At 44.2% G+C, this 19510-nt stretch overlaps 1 protein-coding gene across 12 annotated transcripts in view; it reads right to left on the bottom strand.

Moving 5' to 3' along the window:
* ADGRF1 (adhesion G protein-coupled receptor F1) overlaps nucleotides 1-18126 on the bottom strand; it is a 47563-nt gene extending 29437 nt beyond the window's left edge. For 2 of the 12 annotated variants that reach the window (XM_084966460.1, XM_021098134.2), the window contains exons 1-3: nucleotides 17737-18126; nucleotides 2862-2932; nucleotides 1511-1601 (exon numbers count right to left, since the gene is read on the bottom strand). In XM_084966460.1, coding sequence (XP_084822586.1) covers nucleotides 1511-1579 — 69 coding nt within the window. In that variant the 5' untranslated portion in view covers nucleotides 1580-1601; nucleotides 2862-2932; nucleotides 17737-18126. Of the gene's footprint in view, nucleotides 1-1510; nucleotides 1665-2861; nucleotides 2933-17736 lie in introns of those variants that run through there. The other 10 variants (XM_021098133.2, XM_021098132.2, XM_084966462.1 and 7 more) reach the window with 9 other exon arrangements.
* Between the last annotated feature and the right edge of the window lie 1384 nt (nucleotides 18127-19510).

Below are 19510 nucleotides of genomic sequence, written 5' to 3' on the forward strand. Positions count from 1 at the left end.
CCAACTGGAGAAATCAGTAGATAGTAGATACGTGAGTGTGAACTACAGGGGACAGGTCTGAGATGGAGACACAAATCTGGGACTCTTGGGCAGGCAGAAAACATTAAAACCATGACCCCAGAAGAGAACAATGAGAAAGCAAGTATAGTGTCAAGAAAAAGGGCCCTTCTTACACTGTTGGTGGGAATATAAATTGGTGCAGCCACTATGGAAAAGAGCATGGAGTTTCCTCCAAAAAACTAAAAATAGAGTTGCCATATGATCCAATAACCCCACTCCTGGGCATCTTTCTGGAGAACACTGTAATTTGAAAATATACATGCACCCCAATGTTCATAGCAGCACTATTTACATAATAGCTAAGACATGGAAGAAACCTAAATGTTTGTTGACAGATGAATGGAAAAAGAAGATGTGGTATATGTATCCAATGGAATATTACTTAGCCATAAAAAGAATGAAATAACGCCATTGGCAGTAACATGGAGGGACCTAGAGATTATTTTATTAAGTAAGTCAGACAGAGAAAGACACATATCCTATGATAACACACCTAAGGAATCTAAAAAAAAAAAAAAAAAAAAAAAAAGAGACGAATGAATTTACAAAACAGAAATGAACTCACAGACATAAAAAAAACACTTACGGTTACCAGAGGGGTGGGGTGGAGGAGATAAATTAGGAGTTTGGGATTAACATATACACACTAATATATATAAAACAGATAAACAACAAAGACCTACTGTGTAGCACGGGGAAGTATATGCAATGTCTGGTAATAACCTATAGCGGAAAAAATCTGAAAAAGAACATACATATACATACATATGTATGTATAACTGAATCACTTAGCTGTACACCTGAAGGGAACATAAACTATAAATTAACTATACCCCAATTTTTAAAAAATGGTTATTGAAAAAAAATGAGTATGGGTAGGGAAGAGGTCAAGGATGGCTAGAGTTGATCTCTATGCCTTTTCTCCATCAGAGAAGACCTAGGAGACGATGTGCTGAGTGAGAAGAGATCAGAGTTTCCATTATGGTTCAGGGAAAACCCACATAGTGTCTGTGAGAGTGCAGGTTCGATCCCAGGCCTCACTCAGTGGGTTAAGTATCCAGCGTTGCCACCAGCATGGGGCTCGTATCTAGTGTTACTGTGACTGTGGTGTAGGCCAGCAACTGCAGCTTTGATTCGACCCCTAGCCTGCGAACTTCTGTATGCTGCAGGTGTGATAGTGAAAAGAAAAAAAAGTAGAGAGAGAGATCTCCAAGATGACTTAGTCTATGATTCTGGGTTTGCAGTCAGGCTATCTAAGCCCCAAGGGATGAAATGACTCATCCAAGGTCACACAGCTAATAGCGGTAATGTTGAGACAAGAGCCCAGTGTTTCTGAATCCGGGTCTATGAAATTATGTCATTTCAGTTGCCCAGAGATTGATGGAGGCTAAATGTGCCTGAGGACAGCAGGGAGGTGGTAGAGAGGAAAATAGGACATGAGCCAACTCACCCCCAGGAAGCTGTCTGAGCCCTCAGTGACCGTGAAAAAGGAGATGAGAAAGAGCACGGGGACTCTCATCTTCCGCTGGCCCCTCCTGGTCCTGGATGGAACATAAGCAGCTGGATTCATAGTCTAAGACTGGACAGGTATGTCCCATGCGAGGCTGAGGCACAAAAACAGGTCAAGCCAAAATTTAAAAATTTCCACAATGGAGTTCTCGTTATGGCGAGGCAGAAACGAATCCGAAAAGGAACCATGAGGTTGCAGCTTTGATCCCCGTCCTCACTCAGTGGGGTAAGGATCTGGCATTGCCGTGAGCTGTGGTGTAGGTCGCAAACGTGGCTCAGATCCCGCGTTGCTGTGGCTCTGGCATAGGCCAGCAGCTGCAGCTCCGAGTCATCCCCTGGCCTGGGAACCTCCACATGCTGTGGGTGTGGCCCTAAAAAGCAAAAATAAAATAAAATAAAATAAAATTCCCATAAGGGTAAAACTTTACTGGTCTCATCAGAAACTCTGAAAGTTTGGTTATTTTTCCACCTGTGACACCATCACTTGCACTCCCGTTGAAGAAGTAGTGAATTTCCATCTCCATGAACTTACTACAAAATATCTCCAAAATTCTCTTCTTGACTCAACAGAGACTATTGAGTCATGATTTAAATTTGCAACTAGGAGTTCCCGTCGTGGCGCAGTGGTTAACGAATCTGACTAGGAACCATGAGGTTGCGGGTTCGGTCCCTGCCCTTGCTCAGTGGGTTAACGATCCGGCGTTGCTGTGAGCTGTGGTGTAGGTTGCAGACGCGGCTCGGATCCCGCGTTGCTGTGGCTCTGGCGTAGGCCGGTGGCTACAGCTCCGATTCGACCCCTAGCCTGGGAACCTCCATATGCCGTGGGAGCGGCCCAAGAAATAGCAACAACAACAACAAAAGACAATAAATAAATAAATAAATAAATAAATAAATAAATTTGCAACTGGGTGTATTTAACCTTCAGCCCTTTATATCATTGAGGTTTTCTTTTCTCGTCCGTAAAGATAAGCATTCAAATAACCAAGGACCCTAGAACCATTACTATAAAGACAGAATCCCAGTGTTTCAATGTAAAAACAATAATGAAAGAATCCAGCAAATTTCCTTCTTCATAGTTAAGGAAATTAGCCACAAATTGTCCTCAAGGTCATGGTTATCTCAGGATAATTGTGACAAAACTTAGCACATAGTCATGGTCATAAAATTTCCTTTCCCTTTCTATCTCCATAGGAAAAGATGAAAAGCTATGATTCCCAAACTTGATACCCATCCCCTGGAATAAGTGCCCAGGCAGCAGCGCAGAAACCCAGGGTTGGCTCTCAGGCCCTTACCTGGCTCCCTGGATGCACGTGAACTTCACAAGCACCCGGCCATCCCAACAGCGCTGCCGCAGCTCTGCTCTCTGATCCATAAGAAAAAAGATATTAGAGACATGGTCACGACTCCCACAGAGGTGGCCTCTGGGTCAGTGGGGACTCTTTCTAGGGCTTTCTGGAGAAGCAGGAAAAATAAGCCACGAGACAGGTCCCCTTTGTATGTGCTTTGTCCCCTGAGGGACTTCTCCTCTCCCTGCTCACCCCCCCACCCCCACCCCTTCCTGACTGTCAAGACTCTAATCTGCTTTGGGCAGCAGCCTGGGCTCCAGATCATTTGCCTCGATCTAGTTTCTCCAAGATTATCTGCTCTGAGATCTGTTCCTTCTGGCCTGTGCTTTCTGCTTTCTGAAAGTTATTTGTTTCTGGAGTGGTGCTTTTCAAAAGTTTTTGATGCCATAAAAAGAAAAGAATTTTATAGCCCGAGTTTTATATAGACATACACACATAATAAAGCATATGTGTGTGTGTATATATATATGTGTGTGTGTGTGTGTGTGTGTGTGTGTGGTGTATCCATGTATACATAGAATATACACATGTACACATAAAACATATACATATGTAGATACATTTAATGAAAATTTTATTTATGTAAAATAACTGAACAGTTTCATGAAACAGAACTTAATTCTTTCCTTCTGCTGTTGGATGTTTTCTACTTGTTTTTCCTTCTTTCCTTCCTCCCTCCCTTCCTTTCTCCCTTTTTTCTTCCTCCCTCCCTCCTTCCTCATAAGCGGCCGCAACCTGCTGGATGGATCTCCCAGGACCCTCCTAGAGGGAGCCACGTCGCCGATGGAGCTTGTGCCCCTCCAAGCCTCTTTCCCACTTTTTCTCCCCTTCCAGGGAATTTGTAATGTGAATCCCTGCGTACCACGAGGGCCGTGCTCTGTGGTTCGGGTGCTCCTAGAGCATAACTGTCTGGGTTTGCGTGGACATGGATGGGACCTGCCCTCCCCCTTGTGCCAGGTCCTGGTTCCAAACGGGAGGCCTGGTCCTTACCTGGCTCTTTCTCTGCATCTCTCTCTCTTTCCAAAAAACCTTTGTCCCATGCAGCCTGAGGCTGCAACCCAATGCCAGCAGGCCAGGGCCAGAGCCCCGGGCATTGAGAGGAAACTGGCTCATCCTCTCCTTATCTCTTCCTCCCAATCTCCAGGGTGGATTCTGGACTGTCTCCTTGGACTTGCTAGAAATAGTAACTCATTATCATGGCTTTCAGACCAGTGATTCCCAGTCACTGGTCCATAGTCCATCTTCTATGACAAAGAAGGAGAAGGGGTGGGGAAGGAGGAAAGGAAATATTTCGGGGCTCATTTGAGAATACAGACAACCCCATCCCAGCCCAAACCTATTAAATCTCAGGCAGCCCAGGCCCAGCCATGTGCATGATTAAAACATCCCAAGTGGAGTTCCCGTCAAGGCTCAGAGGAAACGAATCTGACTAGCATCCCTAAGGACGCAGGTTCTATCCATGGCCTCGCTCACTGGGTTAAGGATCCAGCATTGCTGTGGCTGTGGTGTAGGCCGGCAGGTATAGCTCCAATTTGACCCCTAGCCCGGGAACCTCCATATGCTGTGGGTGCAGCCAAAAAAAAAAAAAAAAAAGAGACACACACGTACATACACTAAATAAATAAATAAATAAATAAATAAATAAACATCCCAAGTGGGCTGATATCCAGGCAGCGTTTAGAACTGTTATTCTAAACTGGTACCAGGAGAGGAAAAAAGAGTTCGCACTAGGGCTAATACTGTGATTTGTGATTCTCCTTTGGGGTTTGGGACCCAACCTCAAACGTATCGATTTTTTTTCTTTGCTTGCTTGATGCCTTCAGCTCCCTCAGGGTTAAAAGACTGACTTCCAGATAAATAACGAAAAATTGTTTAGTGTTAGTATGGGCCACACACTATTTGGGACACTATTCATTCCCCAGAATTGCTGTTGTTTTTTCTGAAATTTGGATTTAACTGGACATCCTGGATGTGACTAGTCAAAGGCAGGAAAATGATATTTTGAGGTGCTCGAGTCAAAACAGGCTCTGTGGTTGGATGGCCCAGGATTCAGGTCCTGGTTTTGACATTTACCAACTGGAGGTCCTTTGACATTTTCTTAGGCTTCCTATGTCCCAGTTGGCTCACCTAGAAGATGGGGGAAGTGGTATCGAATTTCAGAGAATTGAATGAGTAATTGCATATAGAGTCACCAGAGTCATGCTTGGCAGGGGGCAAGCCTCAACTATTGATAGCTACTAATATTAGCCATAAATCTTACCCTCAGTTCTTATAGTTACTGTTGGATTGTGTCAGAATTTGACCTCAATTCTGAGTCAAATTAACTTATCAAACAAAAGAGTTTCCGTTGTGGCTTACTGGGTTACGAACCCGACTAGCATTCATAAGGATGCTGGTTGGATCCCTGGTCTTAGTGGGTTGAGGATCTGGCATTCCCACGAGTTGTGATAGGTCCCAGATGCAGCTTGGATCTCGTGTTGCTGTGGCTGTGGTGTAGGCCGGCAGCTGCAGCTCCAATTTGGCCCCTAGCCTGGGAACTTTCATATGCCCCAGGTGTGGCCCTAGGAAAAAAAAAAGTAAAGAAAAGAAAAGAAAAAAAAAGTGCTCCCATGTTCCAAAGCAGCCCAGCTTTGAGATAGTGAAAAGAACTGAGTTATCTGACTCAAAGCAGAGTCTCAGCATGGGGATGCCAAGAAATACTGTGTGTGTGTATGTGTGTGTTTCGGGGAAGGTGTGATCTTTTTTTTGGAGGAGGGAGCTGTGATCTTAAACCCTACTTAAACTTGCCTTCGCTGGAAGCAAACCCCACAGTATTTTCAGCACTTCCTTCCAAGATGGGGGGGGAGGGGTCCTGATTATTTAAATAATCTCAGAATCCATGTGTCCTTGCCGCAGAGCAGGAGCTGTTGTCATCACAGTAAGTGTGTGTGTGTGTGTTTGCATCACACCTGGCTCTGTGCCTCTGAGGGCCAGGAGTGCCTGATCTAAGGCTGTGTGGGCCCTGGTATCCGTGGGAAGGCTTGGCCACGGTGGAAGCCCCCTCGCTTCCTTGAATTCATTCAAGTGAATTCATTTCTGATAATCCCTGTCCTTCAGTGTTCAGAGAACAATCATTAGAATTTGCTGCTACGCCTCTGGAGACAGCCGCCTATTGTCTCCCCAACCTTCCAGTTATGTATTTAGGATCCAAATATCATTTATGTATGTCAGCAGCTGTCTTCTTATCAACAGTGGTGCTTAATTGGAACTGCCCTCACCTACATGCTGCAGAATTTACGGCAACGGTCTAATTTTAGGCAGAGTTGAACTTCTGGGCTACTTTCCTGGCATCAGTATTTAAGGAATTATGTTTCTTGCCCTATAAATAAAATTCCCGGTAGGGCTGTCATCCTTGCCTCTGCCTTGGACTCACATGTGCACATATGCATAACACACACATACACACACACACACACACACACACATACACGGAGAGAGAGTTTCTCCAGCTAGGATCTGAAAGAAATCATGATTCAAAGAGAACTGGTTAACAGGCAGAGGATCTGTAAAATCCTATTTTTTTTCTTTTTTGTCTTTTTAGGCCCACCCCTGTGGCACATGAAGGTTCCCATGCTGGGGGTGGAAGCAGAGCTACAGCTGCCGGCCTTCACCACAGCCACAGCAACGAGGGATCCAAGCCCTATCTGCAACCTAGACCACAGCTCCTGGCAATGCCGGATCCTTAACCTACTGAGCCAGGCCAGGGATCGAACCTGTGTCCTCATGGATACTAATTGGATTTGTTCGTTTCTGCTGAGCCACGACAGGAAATCCTAAAATCCTGGTTTTATGTTAATTCTAATTTTATAAGTTTTTGGTCACATTTTCTTTGGGATCTGCCTTCGTATGGGGATCCTTGGGCCTTGTCCTTTAAGAAGAGTTTCTTTGTGTTCGTTTCAGGAGGCAGATGTGGTAGAGAAGACAGGTAGAAAGATAGATGGGGAAACAGAAAAGATAATGAGTTTCATATCCAGAAAAATGCTTAGTGGTTTGGTAAATTTTATGAGCTACATAAGCTACTTCTGGAAGGACCGTAATTTAAAGCTATTTAAAATTTCAGGGGTTCCCGTTGTGGTTTAGCAGGTTAAGGACCCAACATTGTCTCTGTAAGGATGTGGGTTTGATCCCTGGCCTCCCTCAGTAAGTTAAGGATGGGCGTTGCTGCGGCATAAGTCACCCAGGCGGCTCAGATTCGAAGTTGGTATGGCTGTGGCATAGGTCCCAACAGCAGCTCTGATTTGACCCCTAGCCCGGGAACTTCCCTATGCCCCAGGTGTGGCCATAAAAAGAAAAACAAAGGTATTTAAAATTTCAGCGGGTGTCTTTTTTTTAGCCACGCCCTTGGCATGCAGAAGTTCCTGGGCCAGGGATCGGACCCAAGCCACAGCAGTGACAACGCCAAATCCTTAACCCACTAGGCTACCAGGAACTCCAAAATTTCAATGACTGTCTTTATAAACATGTGTCCACAGTCAAGTTTTAAACACGTATTTTATACTTTTGCATGTTTGAATACGCTAATGTTGGATAAACTTAATGGAAAAAGACCAAGATGAATTAGACCCTAACCTTGGCTTTGTCCCTTATCTGCTAGAATTTGTGAAAGTTAAAAACAAAAACAAAAACCCCCCCCAAAACCAGAGTTCCCATCGTGGTGCAGCAGAAACGAATCTGACTAGAATCTGTGAGGTTTTGGGTTTGATCCCTGGCCTTGCTTTTTTTTTTGTCTTTTTGCTATTTCTTTGGGCCGCTCCCGCGGCATATGGAGGTTCCCAGGCTAGGGGTCGAATCGGAGCTGTAGCCACTGGCCTACGCCAGAGCCACAGCAACGCAGGATCCGAGCCACATCTGTGACCTACACCACAGCTCACGGCAACGCCGGATCGTTAACCCACTGAGCAAGGGCAGGGACCGAACCCGCAACCTCATGGTTCCTAGTCGGATTCGTTAACCACTGCGCCATGACGGGAACTCCCCCTGGCCTTGCTTAATGGGTTAAGGATCCAGCATTGCCATGAGCTGTGGTGTAGGTCGCAGACACAGCTCGGATCTGACGTTGCTGTGGCTTAGGTGTATGCTGGTGGCTACAGCTCCGATTAGACCCCTAGCCCGGGAACTCCATATGCTGTGAATTCGGCCCTAAAAAGCGTAACAAACAAACAAAACAAAACAAAAACAAACAAACAAAAAAACTTGTTGGACTATTACCTCTTCTTTAATGTAAGCTGTACAATAAGGCACACTCAGATCCATTCACATTCAAATTCCATTATCATATGCTTATTTTCCAGTTTCTATTTATATATTATTTATTTAGTTGTTCTTTTCATTAGTGTCTGCCAGCCATTATATCTGATCCTGGAAGGATGAAATTTTTTTTTTGTTTTAGGGCTGCACCCATGGCATATGGAGGTTCCCAGGCCAGGGTCCAATCAGAGCTATAGCTACCAGCCTACACCAGAGCCACAGCAACGCAGGATCTGAGCCACATCTGCAACCTACACCACAGCTCATGGCCACACCAGATCCTGAACCCACTGAGCAAGGCCAGGGATCGAACCTGTGTCCTCATGGATGCTAATCAGATTCGTTAACCACTGAGCCATGACGGGAACTCCAGGATAACATTTTTTACTGGACTCTATTCCCATTTCCTCCTTGTACTGATTAGTATCATTCCTGAACGATTTTGAGATGAGAACTAAGAATGAAGTCCTCAGGTTGAGAAGAGTGGTATGTTTTTAAAGAACTCTGGAGTTAGGAGGCTGGAAGAGACAGAAGGAAAGACCCAGCTCAGTCATCCCTTTCCTGGACATTTTACCAGCCCTGTTCAACTCTAATTCGTTCAATCACTATGTGAGAGCCTCATATATCCCAGGCACCGTGCCGGGCACAGGCTGGTCACAACACAGGCAGGCAAGGTGTTTAGCACCGTAGCTCCACCCACCTGGAAAAGATCCAAATGCTGTGATCAGAAGCACTTTTTTTTGAAAAAAAAATTATTTTTTATTGGAGGGTAGTTGCTTTATGATTTTGTATTAGTTTCAGGTGTACGGCAAAGTGAACTACTTATACATAATATATATCCATTCTTTTTCGGATTCTTTTCCCATGTAGGTTATCACAGAATATGGAGGAGATTCCCCCGCATTATAAGTAAGTCCTTGTTGGTTATCTGTTTTAAGTATGGTAGTGTATATATGTTAATCCCAAACTTCCCAATTTATCCCTCTCCCTCACTGCCCTTTGGTAACCATAAGTTTGTTTTCAAAGTCTGTGAGTCTGTTTTTGTTTCGTAAATAAATGCATTTCTATCATTTTTTTAGATTCCGCATATAAGTGATATCATGAGATATTTATCTTTCTCTGTCTGACTTACTTCACTTAGTATGACCATCTCTAGGAAGATGTGGTATATATATACACAATGGAATACTACTCAGTCATAAAAAAGAATGAATTATAATGCCATTTGCAGCAGCATGGATGGGCCTAGACCCACTTTTGAAAACAACAGCTGGGTTGATGGGGTCTCTCTGTGACAAGGTCCCTATTTAAACTCTCTGATGTTTCCTTCGATTGCTCTCCCTTCAGAGTCCAGATTGTAAACCTCTTTTGTCATCCAAAAATTGAGACGCATTTTTATGAAGCCCTGTGTGCTTTGCTTCGAAGTGGAACTTCAACTCAAGAGCCTTTCTCCTATTGCTGGTGCAGTCAGCCTAGCACAACTGTCTGCTCCCTCCTCCCAAAGATTCTGGTTATTTATTTATTTATTTAGTCTTTTTGTCCTTTTAGGGCTGCATCTGTGGCATATGGAGATTCCCAGGCTAGGGGTCTAATTGGAGCTACAGCTGCTGGCCTATGCCACAGCCACAGAAACATGGGATCCGAGCCGCGTCTGAAACTTTTCAGCCTTTGCTAATTTTTTAATTGAGCAAATGTACAGATCTAGATGTTCAGTGTTGCTTGTAAAAAAAATTTTTTTTTTGCACAACGGACTGTATAGACATGCCTGGTTATGTTCTTACAGCAAATAAAAAGATGCCACTGCTCACGGATCCTTAACCCACTGAACAAGGTCAGGGATTGAACCCTCAACCTCATGGTTCCTAGTCGGATTCGTTTCTGCTGCACCATGACAGGAACTCTGATTCTGGTTTTTTACATTCAACTATCTCTGCTTTGTATCTTAGTAGAGATACAAGATGCTTTGTCGGTCTTGGCTTGTCACCCAATACATCTTCAGGTGTCCTGGTAGAGTTCATTTCCCACAGATAAGTCCAGCTCAATTCTGTTGTAAAAAGCCTGACAGCCAGCCTCATGGTTTGGCTCTTTTCCACCCCCTGTAACTGGAGATGTTCTCCTGTCACTCATGGCTCTGTAGAGCAGCAGTTATGACCAGGATGATAAGTGTCATTCCAGAGAAGGTGCCAAGCCCTTTGTGACGGCCAAGACTTAGCAATGGGGTCGCAGCCTTCCTGGAATCCCCAGGGCATCATTGCCCATCTTCCCCAGGTGACGTTGCTTACTTCCAATCACTATAACCCAGAGAATTTGAGCTTCCTCTTGGCCCGCTTGCAAAAGTACCTGAAGAGCACTCAAGGGAGGGGAGGGTTAACACAAGAAGGAAGAAGAAGAATTCTAATCCACAAAATGCTTTTCTATGTAGTGACTCGATTAAGTGGGAAGGATTTTGGTTTCACACTTGTGTAAAATGAGAAAGGTAAACCCAAATCCTCAATGAAAAGAAGTTTTCAACTCTTTCCTTAAATTTCTCTCCCCAAAGAACCCAATATTTCTCTTGGGCGATGGGCCCAGTTTATTTTGTTTGCTCGGACCATGATTTTAATAAAATCATGACTGTTAATTTGATCCCCAGGGGAGTTCCTGACAATTAAGCTCTCTTTGTCCAGGAAAAAGAATGTAGGTTTCTGAACGATCCTCCTAAACATGTGAGTGTAACCAGTGTCGAAGGAAGCTCAGCTCTTCAAGGGTGAAAACACAACCCATCAAGCCTACTGGAGAGAACATACGGAAGAGGCTTCGTGGGGTCTTCACCCATGCAAAATCTGATGAAAGATGTCAGGAGTTCCCCGTCGTGGCACAGTGCAAACAAATTCGACTAGGAAGCATGAGGTTGTGTATTCCATCCCTGGCCTTGCTCAGTGGGTTAAGGATCCAGCATTGCCGTGAGCTGTGGTGTAGGTTGCAGCCTCGGCTGGGATCCTGAGTTGCTGTGGCTGTGGCGTAGGCCAGCAGCTACAGCTCCGACTGGACCCCTGGCCTGGGAAACTCCATATGCCACTGGTGCAGCCCTAAAAAAACAAACAAAAATGTCACAAGCTATTCTTGCAGGATCTATTTTTAAATAAGAGTAAAACAAGGAGTTGCCTTCATGGCTCAGTGGTTAACAAACCCGACTAGCATCCATGAGGACGTGGGTTCAATCCCTGGCCTTGCTCAGTGAGTTAAGGATCCGTCATTGCTGTGAGCTGTGGTGTAGGTCGCAGGTGCTGCTCAGATCCTGTGTTGCAGTGGCTGTGATGTAGACCGGCAGCTGTAACTCTGATTCAACCCCTAGCCTGGGAATCTCCATATACTGTGGGTGTGGCTCTAAAAACACAGAAGACAAACAAACAAATAAATAAATAAGAGTAAAACAATATCTGACTTTAACTCAATGCTAACACTCACAAACCTTGTTTTGAACCTATCAAAAAACAGTTTGGTCATTCTTTAAGTTTCCCTAGGCATATAAAGAGTATTTTCATCACAATTTCCTTGAGCAAAAGAAGGTTTTTCAATCATCGTTCCCAAATGATTTTTCTAGAAATAAAATTGATTGCCTGACATTTCACCTGTCCTGCAAATATCATGTCAATCCATTTTCAAAAAACTTCCAGGCTTCACATTCTCTGCAGATGAAAAACAAACACGTTGTGTTAAGTTTGTTATTTGGACTCCTACAATCTGCCTCAAATGTTCCTTTTATTAACTTTTTTCTTGTGTGTGTGTGTGTGTGTGTGTGTGTCCCCCACTCTGCAACCTATGCAGTTCTCAGGCCAGGGATCAGATTTGAGCCACAGTTGTGACCTACACCACAGCTGCGGCAAGGCAAGTTCAGACCAGATCATCTAACCTAACCCATTGCGCTAAGAGCCAGGGATTGAACCTGCATCCTGGCCTTGCAGAGACGCCACTGATCCTTTTTTTTTTTTTTTTTTTTTTTTAGGGCTGCACCACATGCAAGTTCCCAGGCTAGGGATCAAATCAGAGCTGTAGCTTCTGGCCTATGCCACAGCCACAGCAATGCCAGATCCAAGCTGCATCTGCAACCTACATCACGGCTCATGGCCATGCTGGATCCTTAACCCACCGAGCAAGGCCAGGGATAGAATCCATGTCCTCATGGACACCAGTCAGGTTCATTACTTGCTGGACCACAATAGGAACCCCCTATTTTATTTTATTTTTATTAGAGTATAGTTGATTTACAATGTTTGTCCATTTCTTCTGTATAGCATAGTGACCCAGTCATATACACATATATGCTCTTGTGCATTCTTAATTCCAGGTTATTACATTTTGAGTTTTGATAGACATAGCCAGATGACCGCCCTAGTTTGTACCCATTTACAGTCTCTGGTTAGACGTAGAAATGCTTATTTCATCACATTGGCACCAATATCTTTGTGTGTGTGTGTATCTTTTGTCTTTTTAGGGCCGCGCCCATGGCCCATGGAGGTTCCCAGGCTAGGGGCTAAATTGGAGCTACAGCTTCCAGCCTACACCACAGCTACAGCAATGTGGGATCCAAGCCATGTCTTCGACCTACACCCCAGCTCACAGCAACACTGGATCCTTAACCCACTGAGCGAAGCCAGGGATCCAACCCGAAGCCTCATGGTTACTAGTCGGTTGTTAACCACTGAGCCATGATGGGAACTCCCCAGTATCTTTTTAATGCTTTCCCACCTGTTAAGGAAATTTTGATCTAATTGTTTTAATTTTTGTGCCTTTGAGTATTAATAAGATTAAGCATTTTTTCAGATGTTTATTGGCCATTTATGTATTTTTTTTCCTGCCTTGACTATTTAAGTCATTATCCTAAGTGTTTCTACTGGAGTGTTCATCTTTTTCGTGAGAACTGCTCCTAGGAGCCCATCGTAAAGCATAGATATCAGCTCTTTGTCACACGTGTTATAAATAACAAACCAATAATTTGGTTTTTTAACTTTTTATGTTGTCCCATTTGGCACAAAGGTTTAAATGTTCATGGAATCACATCTGTCAATATTTTCCATTGTGGGTTTTAAATTTGCGGTCATGCTAAGAATTTTTTTTTCTATAACAAGATTGAAAAAATATCCTCCTATATTTTCTTCTAACACTTTTTTTTAGTTTTTAATTTTTAAATTTTTTAAGATACTTCTTTAAGTGAATTAGTTCATTGGTTTGTTACATACATTTTTTTTTTCTTTTTTGGCCACCCCAAGGTATAGGAGTTTCTGGGCCAGGGATCAGATCTGACCCACACCACTGCTGCAGCAATGGCTGGATCTTTTAACCCGCTGTGCCTGGCTGGGGATTGAACCTGTGTCCTGGTGCTGCAGAGATGCTGCTGATCCTATTGCGCCACAGCAGAAACTCCTGTTATAGTACATTTATTTTATTTTATTTTATTTTTATCTTTTTTTTTTTTTTTTTTGGTCTTTTGTAGGACTGCACCTGTGGCACATGGAGGTTCCCAGATTAGGCGTCCAATCAGAGCTGTAGCTGCCGGCCTACACCACAGCCATATCAACCCGGGATCCAAGCCATATCTGCAACCTACACCACTGCTCACGGCAATGCTGGATCCTTAACCCACTGAGCGAGACCAGGGACTGAACCTGCAATGTCATGGTTCCTAGTCAGATTAGTTAACCACTAAGCCACAACGGGAACTCCTGTTATATACATTTAAATCTTCAATCTTTCTGGAGTTATTTTAGGCTTTGATATAAAATAGGGGTTTAATTTCATTTTCCTTCAGAGGAATAACCAGTTATCCCAACCATGTTTCTTGACTAAACCACTCTTTGTCAAGACCTTCTTGATAATTCTTATCAATTTTAAGGTGCACATTGTCACATAATAAAATTCTATCCTAAATATTTTTAAATTCTACTACTATTCTATTTCTAACCTAATTTTTTGTTTGTTTATTTGCTTTTTAGGGCTGCACCTGTGGCATATGGAGTTTCCCAGGCTAGGGGTCGAATCAGAACTATAGCTGCCGTCCTACACCACAGCCACAGCAGTGCCAGATCCAAGCCACATCTTCAACCTACACCACAGCTCACGGCAATGCTGGATCCTTAACCCACTGAGCGAGGCCAGGGATCAAACCCGCAACCTCATGGTTCCTAGTTGGATTTGTTTCCACTGCACCATTACAGGAACTCTAAACCCAATTTTTAAAAATTCTACTGCTATTAGTATCTAAATATTTCTTTACTTCTATTTTTTCATTTGCTAGTTACTTGTTTAATTGGGATCTTGGTCAACAACATTGAAGTGTTTGATCCCTGGCTTCTTTCAATGGGTCAGGAATCCGGCAGTGCTGTAAGTCGAACACATAGACTCAGATCCCCTGTTGCTGTGCTGTGTGCTGTAGGGTGCAGCTGCAGCTCTGATCAGACCCCTAGCCTGGGAACTTCCACATGCAGCCACATGCGGCTCTGAAAAGCAAAAACTAACTAACTAACTAAATAAATAAATAAATTAGCCTGATTCTCTTAACAGATTAAGCATAGGAATGTCTTCAAGCGAAATTAGGTTAAAGTACAAACACAAGTGTGAAAGGTTTTCATGGAAAGTATAATCTGATTCATACAAAGTCTCTTTACCCAAAACTTTGCAGGTGTGAATCTGTTCCGTGACAAGCTGTCCTAACACCATACAAGTTTATAGTAAACGCCTGCTTATCCCCAAATAATACACAAACACTTAATGATCAGATTTTTTAAAATGTTATCTTATGAGAAAAGCAAATGATAAGGAAATTATTGCCAAGCCTTTATTTAAAGTCTTATTTGGAAAGACTACCTTTAAAACAAAACAAAACAAAAGACTCTAGAATTTCCATGGTATGCGGGCCTCTTAAAAACTGACACTTGCATTGAGGTCCCAGAGACACCGTGGGGACCAGGTAATCCTCATCAACAAGATTTAACTATATTTGGCACATTTTTTAGACCTACGTGCCTCATGGCTGTGAACCTCTTTGCATTTTATTTATTCAACTGACTGCGCACGGGAAATTTACTATAACTCTAGGAAATGCCAGGACAATTTCACACTTACTAATTTTATGCAGTTTCATTCTCAACATGCCAGAGCCCAGATCTGCATCTACTGTTGGACCAGAGCCCTCTGAGATGGTCTGTGGCTTGCTGGGGAGAGGGTGCAGTGAGAGCTACCCATACCCCAGCTTCCTCTGGTTTCAGGTACTGCAGCCGTGGCTAGAACCAGCTGTGCCTAGGAGAAAGGAGGTGCTCTAGTCTTTTGCACCAGCTCTCCAGGGTTCTAATTATTTTTACAGCTATCAAGAAAGTGTTTCCCGGAGTTCCTGTTGTGGCTCAGTGGAAACGAATCTGACTAGGAACCATGAGGTTGCGGGTTTGATCCCTGGCCTCACTCAGTGGGTTAAGGATCCAGCATTGCTGTGAGCTGTGGTGTAGGTGGCAGATGCAGCTCGGATCTGGCGTTGCTGTGGCTCTGGCGTAGGTCCGGCAGCAACAGCTCCGATTAGACCCCTAGCCTGGGAACCTCCATATGCCGCGAGTGTGGCCCTAAAAAGACAAAAAGAAAGAAAGAAAGTGTTTCCAGTCCAGGATGATGGAGACTTGACATTAACATGAGCACGTCTCCGCTCAAACACTGTCTGCAGAACAATGGGGATTCCCTGCCAAAGGACTTCAGAAGGAGAACAAGGCAGGATATTTTGAAAGTTGGGAAGATGTATGTTTAGACTGGGTGGAACATGGTTTCATAAAGAGTGTCCTTAAGCAAAACTGTGAATTCAATGTCCCTCCTCCACTTTCTGAGGCATTCGCTCTGGGGAAACAGCTCTGCCACTGTCCATGCCCTTCCATTCCTGGGAGCCTCTTGCTTCTTCCAGTTTCCACTTGCTCCTGATGGAAGAGCTAAAAACTGTCACTCACACCCTAGTTTGGTGGGTGTTTGTTTGGCAGCACCCACAGCTTGTGGAGGTTCCTGGACCAGGGATCAAACTTTTGCCCCCATAGCAACCCGAGCCCCTGCAGTGAGAACACCAGGTCCTTAACCTGCTGTGTCACAAGGGAACTCCATTCACACCCTAGTTTGATTAAATGTCTTCCCTGACTTTTCCTAGGAGGATATCCCTTTAACTGTGGAATCAGAGGGCACATGGATGCCTAAGTGTGCTGTTCACCAAACACTCGGCACAGCAAGAGATAGACCCTGCGATGAGACCCCTGTCTCTGCTTTTTAAAAGGAATAAAGAAATACACTGTCTTTTCAGAGAAGCAAGACATTTGTCCCTATGAGGCATGTCAGCAATAATTTACATCAACCGTGGTCATGAAACTGAAATCAGAGTGTTTGCAAGTCAAGCTCCTAAGATTCAACATGAGTACATTTTAAGTACGTTTTAAGGCTTCATGCTCATTGCTACAGTTTTGCAAAGGAAGAAACCAGAACAAGAAAAGCTAAATAGTTTGTTCAAGGTCATACCACTTATTAATGGTTGAATACAGCACTATATGTGGCCACATAACATGATCTTTTTAAATGTGGGTTATGGTTACAGATAATAAGCAGCAGTTTAACAAAAGGCTTATGCTAATAGTCTGCTAAATTATGGAAGGTATCTTTATCTGTTTTTATTACTTCCCTTCTCTCTGTAATCTGCAACCTACGTGTCTTATTATTACCCAGTTTGATTTAATGGATGTCTCCATGGATACGTCAAAGCCATCATTTTCCCCCCCTCCCCACCCTGACCTTCTTCTCATTCCTCCTTCAGTAAATTCCCATCATGTAGTCTCTGGCATGGGTGAATTATGTAGACTAGCAGGTTTGCATAAATGGATTCTTCATGAAAAAGAAGAAAAAGGAAAAGGAAAATGACACATTTTCAAGGCTGGTCAGAAAATACACTGTGTCGCTTTATATTTATTTGGGGGAGGGAGCAGAGGAAATGATTAGGAGGGTCAATTTTTGGATTTTTTCAGTCTAGGGAAGGAGTTAAATTAGGAAGTACTTCCCGGACATATACCAAGTAGGGCAAAGCTTAAACAAATTCATCTCAAAGTGAAAATAAACTTGATCTTCTCGAGTGTATTTTTCTCTCAAGGGATTGCTGAGGCTAATGTATTACACGATTGAGATTTTTACCCAGTAATCCCTGGTGGTGTCTCTTTTCTTCCAGCCAATACCCCTCCCAGTCACACCCCAAGAATAAGGGATCCTGTGTTGTGATCAGTAGAGAGAAGGGTGTGCTTTGAGTCAGAAAACCTCAAGTTCAAGACTCATATAATCAGCTCAATGTATACAGTTACTAAGAAGCTGAACGCCGTCATATCTGCAGGTTGTTTTTTCCACCTTCTGCTCCTTTAGTTCACCTTTGGCAGGACATGGGCTATTGAAATCAGAGTTTTCCCCGTGGGGAGGGGAGAAATATTCCCAGATGAACATGCAGGAAGAATGACAGCAGGGCAGTTCTAAGGCATGAAGTCCCAGCTGTGGGGCTTACCTGGGATTCCTCGCTTCAGGTCACAGTCCCGGGGAGCCCTGTGCCTGGCGTCCTCCTGCCTCAGTCACTTCTGGTTCTGTTCGAAAGAGTGTAGGATCTGAGCCACAGCAGCGCGCTGGCCGGTGTACCAGGCCACTGATTCCTGCTGCAGGTTACAGCCCTGCAGGCAGACAAGCCCAGAACACACCCCTCCCAGAAGGAAGAGACAATACCTTTCTGTTGACATTCCCTCCCACTTAGAGCCCCTATCAGGCCTGGTAAGAGGAAGAACTTCAGAGCCCAGTGATTCTCCCCGCAGACAGAAATCACAGAAGGAAAATGGGAGAAAAATGCTCTAAGGGGAGGCAGGATACTTCTGGATGCAATTCACCTGTTACACAGTGTCACTCTGCTGGGTTTTCACATCCAGCTTTGGGACCATGGGTGTCACACCCCATAAAGTGGAAGGAACTCGGCCCTTCATGCATAGGTTTTGGGTGGGGGGAGAAGGGGGGATCTTTCCAGTGGGGTGTGGGGAGCGGTAGATATTATTTTTCTTCTTCTGACTTTCTCGCTCAAGACTAAAGAATCAACCAGCTACTTTCCCAGATAAAGGCACCGGAGATTTCTGGGAGGAACACTGTGGACCGGGGCTGGCAAAAGAGAGCCACGGTGTATATGCCCGTGGTGAATGTTTTCAGTATGTGCTTTGTCCTTAGAAAACCTAGAGCTAGGAGTTCCCGTCATGGCGCAGCGGAAACAAATTCAACCAGGAACCCTGAGGTTGCGGATTCAATCCCTGGCCTCGCTCAGCGGGTTAAGGATCTGGTGTTCCATGAGCTGTGGTGTAGGTCGCAGATGAGGCTTGGATCTGGCATTGCTGTGGCCATGGTCTGGGTCAGCAGAAGCAGTTGTGATTCACCTCCTAGCTGGGAACTTCCAAATGCGGTGGGTGCAGCCCTAAAAAAACCCTGTGGTGTGCCAGCTCTGGTGTAGGCTGTCAGCTACAGCTCCAATTAGACCTAAAGCCTGGTAACTTCCATATGCCATGGGTGCGGCCCTAGAAAAGACAAAAGACAAAGAGAGAGAGAGAGAGAGAGAGAGAGAGAGAGAGAGAGAGAGAGTGAGAGAGAGAGAGAGGGAAGGAGGGAGTGAGAGAGAGAGAGAGGGAGGGAGGGAGGGAGGGAGGGAGGGAGAGAGAGAGAGAGAGAGAGAGAGAAAGAAAGAAAGAAAGAAAGAAAGAAAGAAAGAAAGAAAGAAAGAGAAAAAAGAAAAGAAAAGAAAAGAAAACCTAGAGCTAAACCTTAACAACTTCCTTCAACCAAATCTCCTTCTAAGGAGCCATCTAATTTGAAAACAAACACTCCACATTTACACATGCCTTGAGATAGCTGGCACCTGAATCCCCTCTATGTTTTATAAATGATGTGCAGAGGTTTACAAGACTTATGCATAAAAGAAAATGACATTAGAATAGATGTAAAGAAACATAAACTAGGAGTTCCTGTCGTGGCGCAGCAGAAACAAATCAGATTAGGAACCATGAGGTTGCGGGTTCGATTCCTGGCCTCGCTCAGTGGGTTAAGGATCCAGTGTTGCCGTGAGCTGTGGTGTAGGTCACAGACGGAGCTTGGATCTGGTGCCGCTGTGGCTGTGGTGTAGGAAAGCAGGAGTAACTGTGATTCAGCCCCTAGCCTGGGAACTTCCATAGGCTGTGGGTGCAGCCCTAAAAAGACAAAAGACAAAAAAAAAAAAAAAAAAGAAACATAAACTCTAAAAGTTCTCAATAGAAACC

The sequence above is a fragment of the Sus scrofa genome, chromosome 7, assembly GCF_054392235.1.
Source record: "Sus scrofa isolate SSC_HxYL_T2T_F1_AM1 chromosome 7, Sscrofa_HxYL_maternal_Yorkshire_Landrace_v2.0, whole genome shotgun sequence".
NCBI classification, from domain to species: Eukaryota; Metazoa; Chordata; class Mammalia; order Artiodactyla; family Suidae; genus Sus; species Sus scrofa.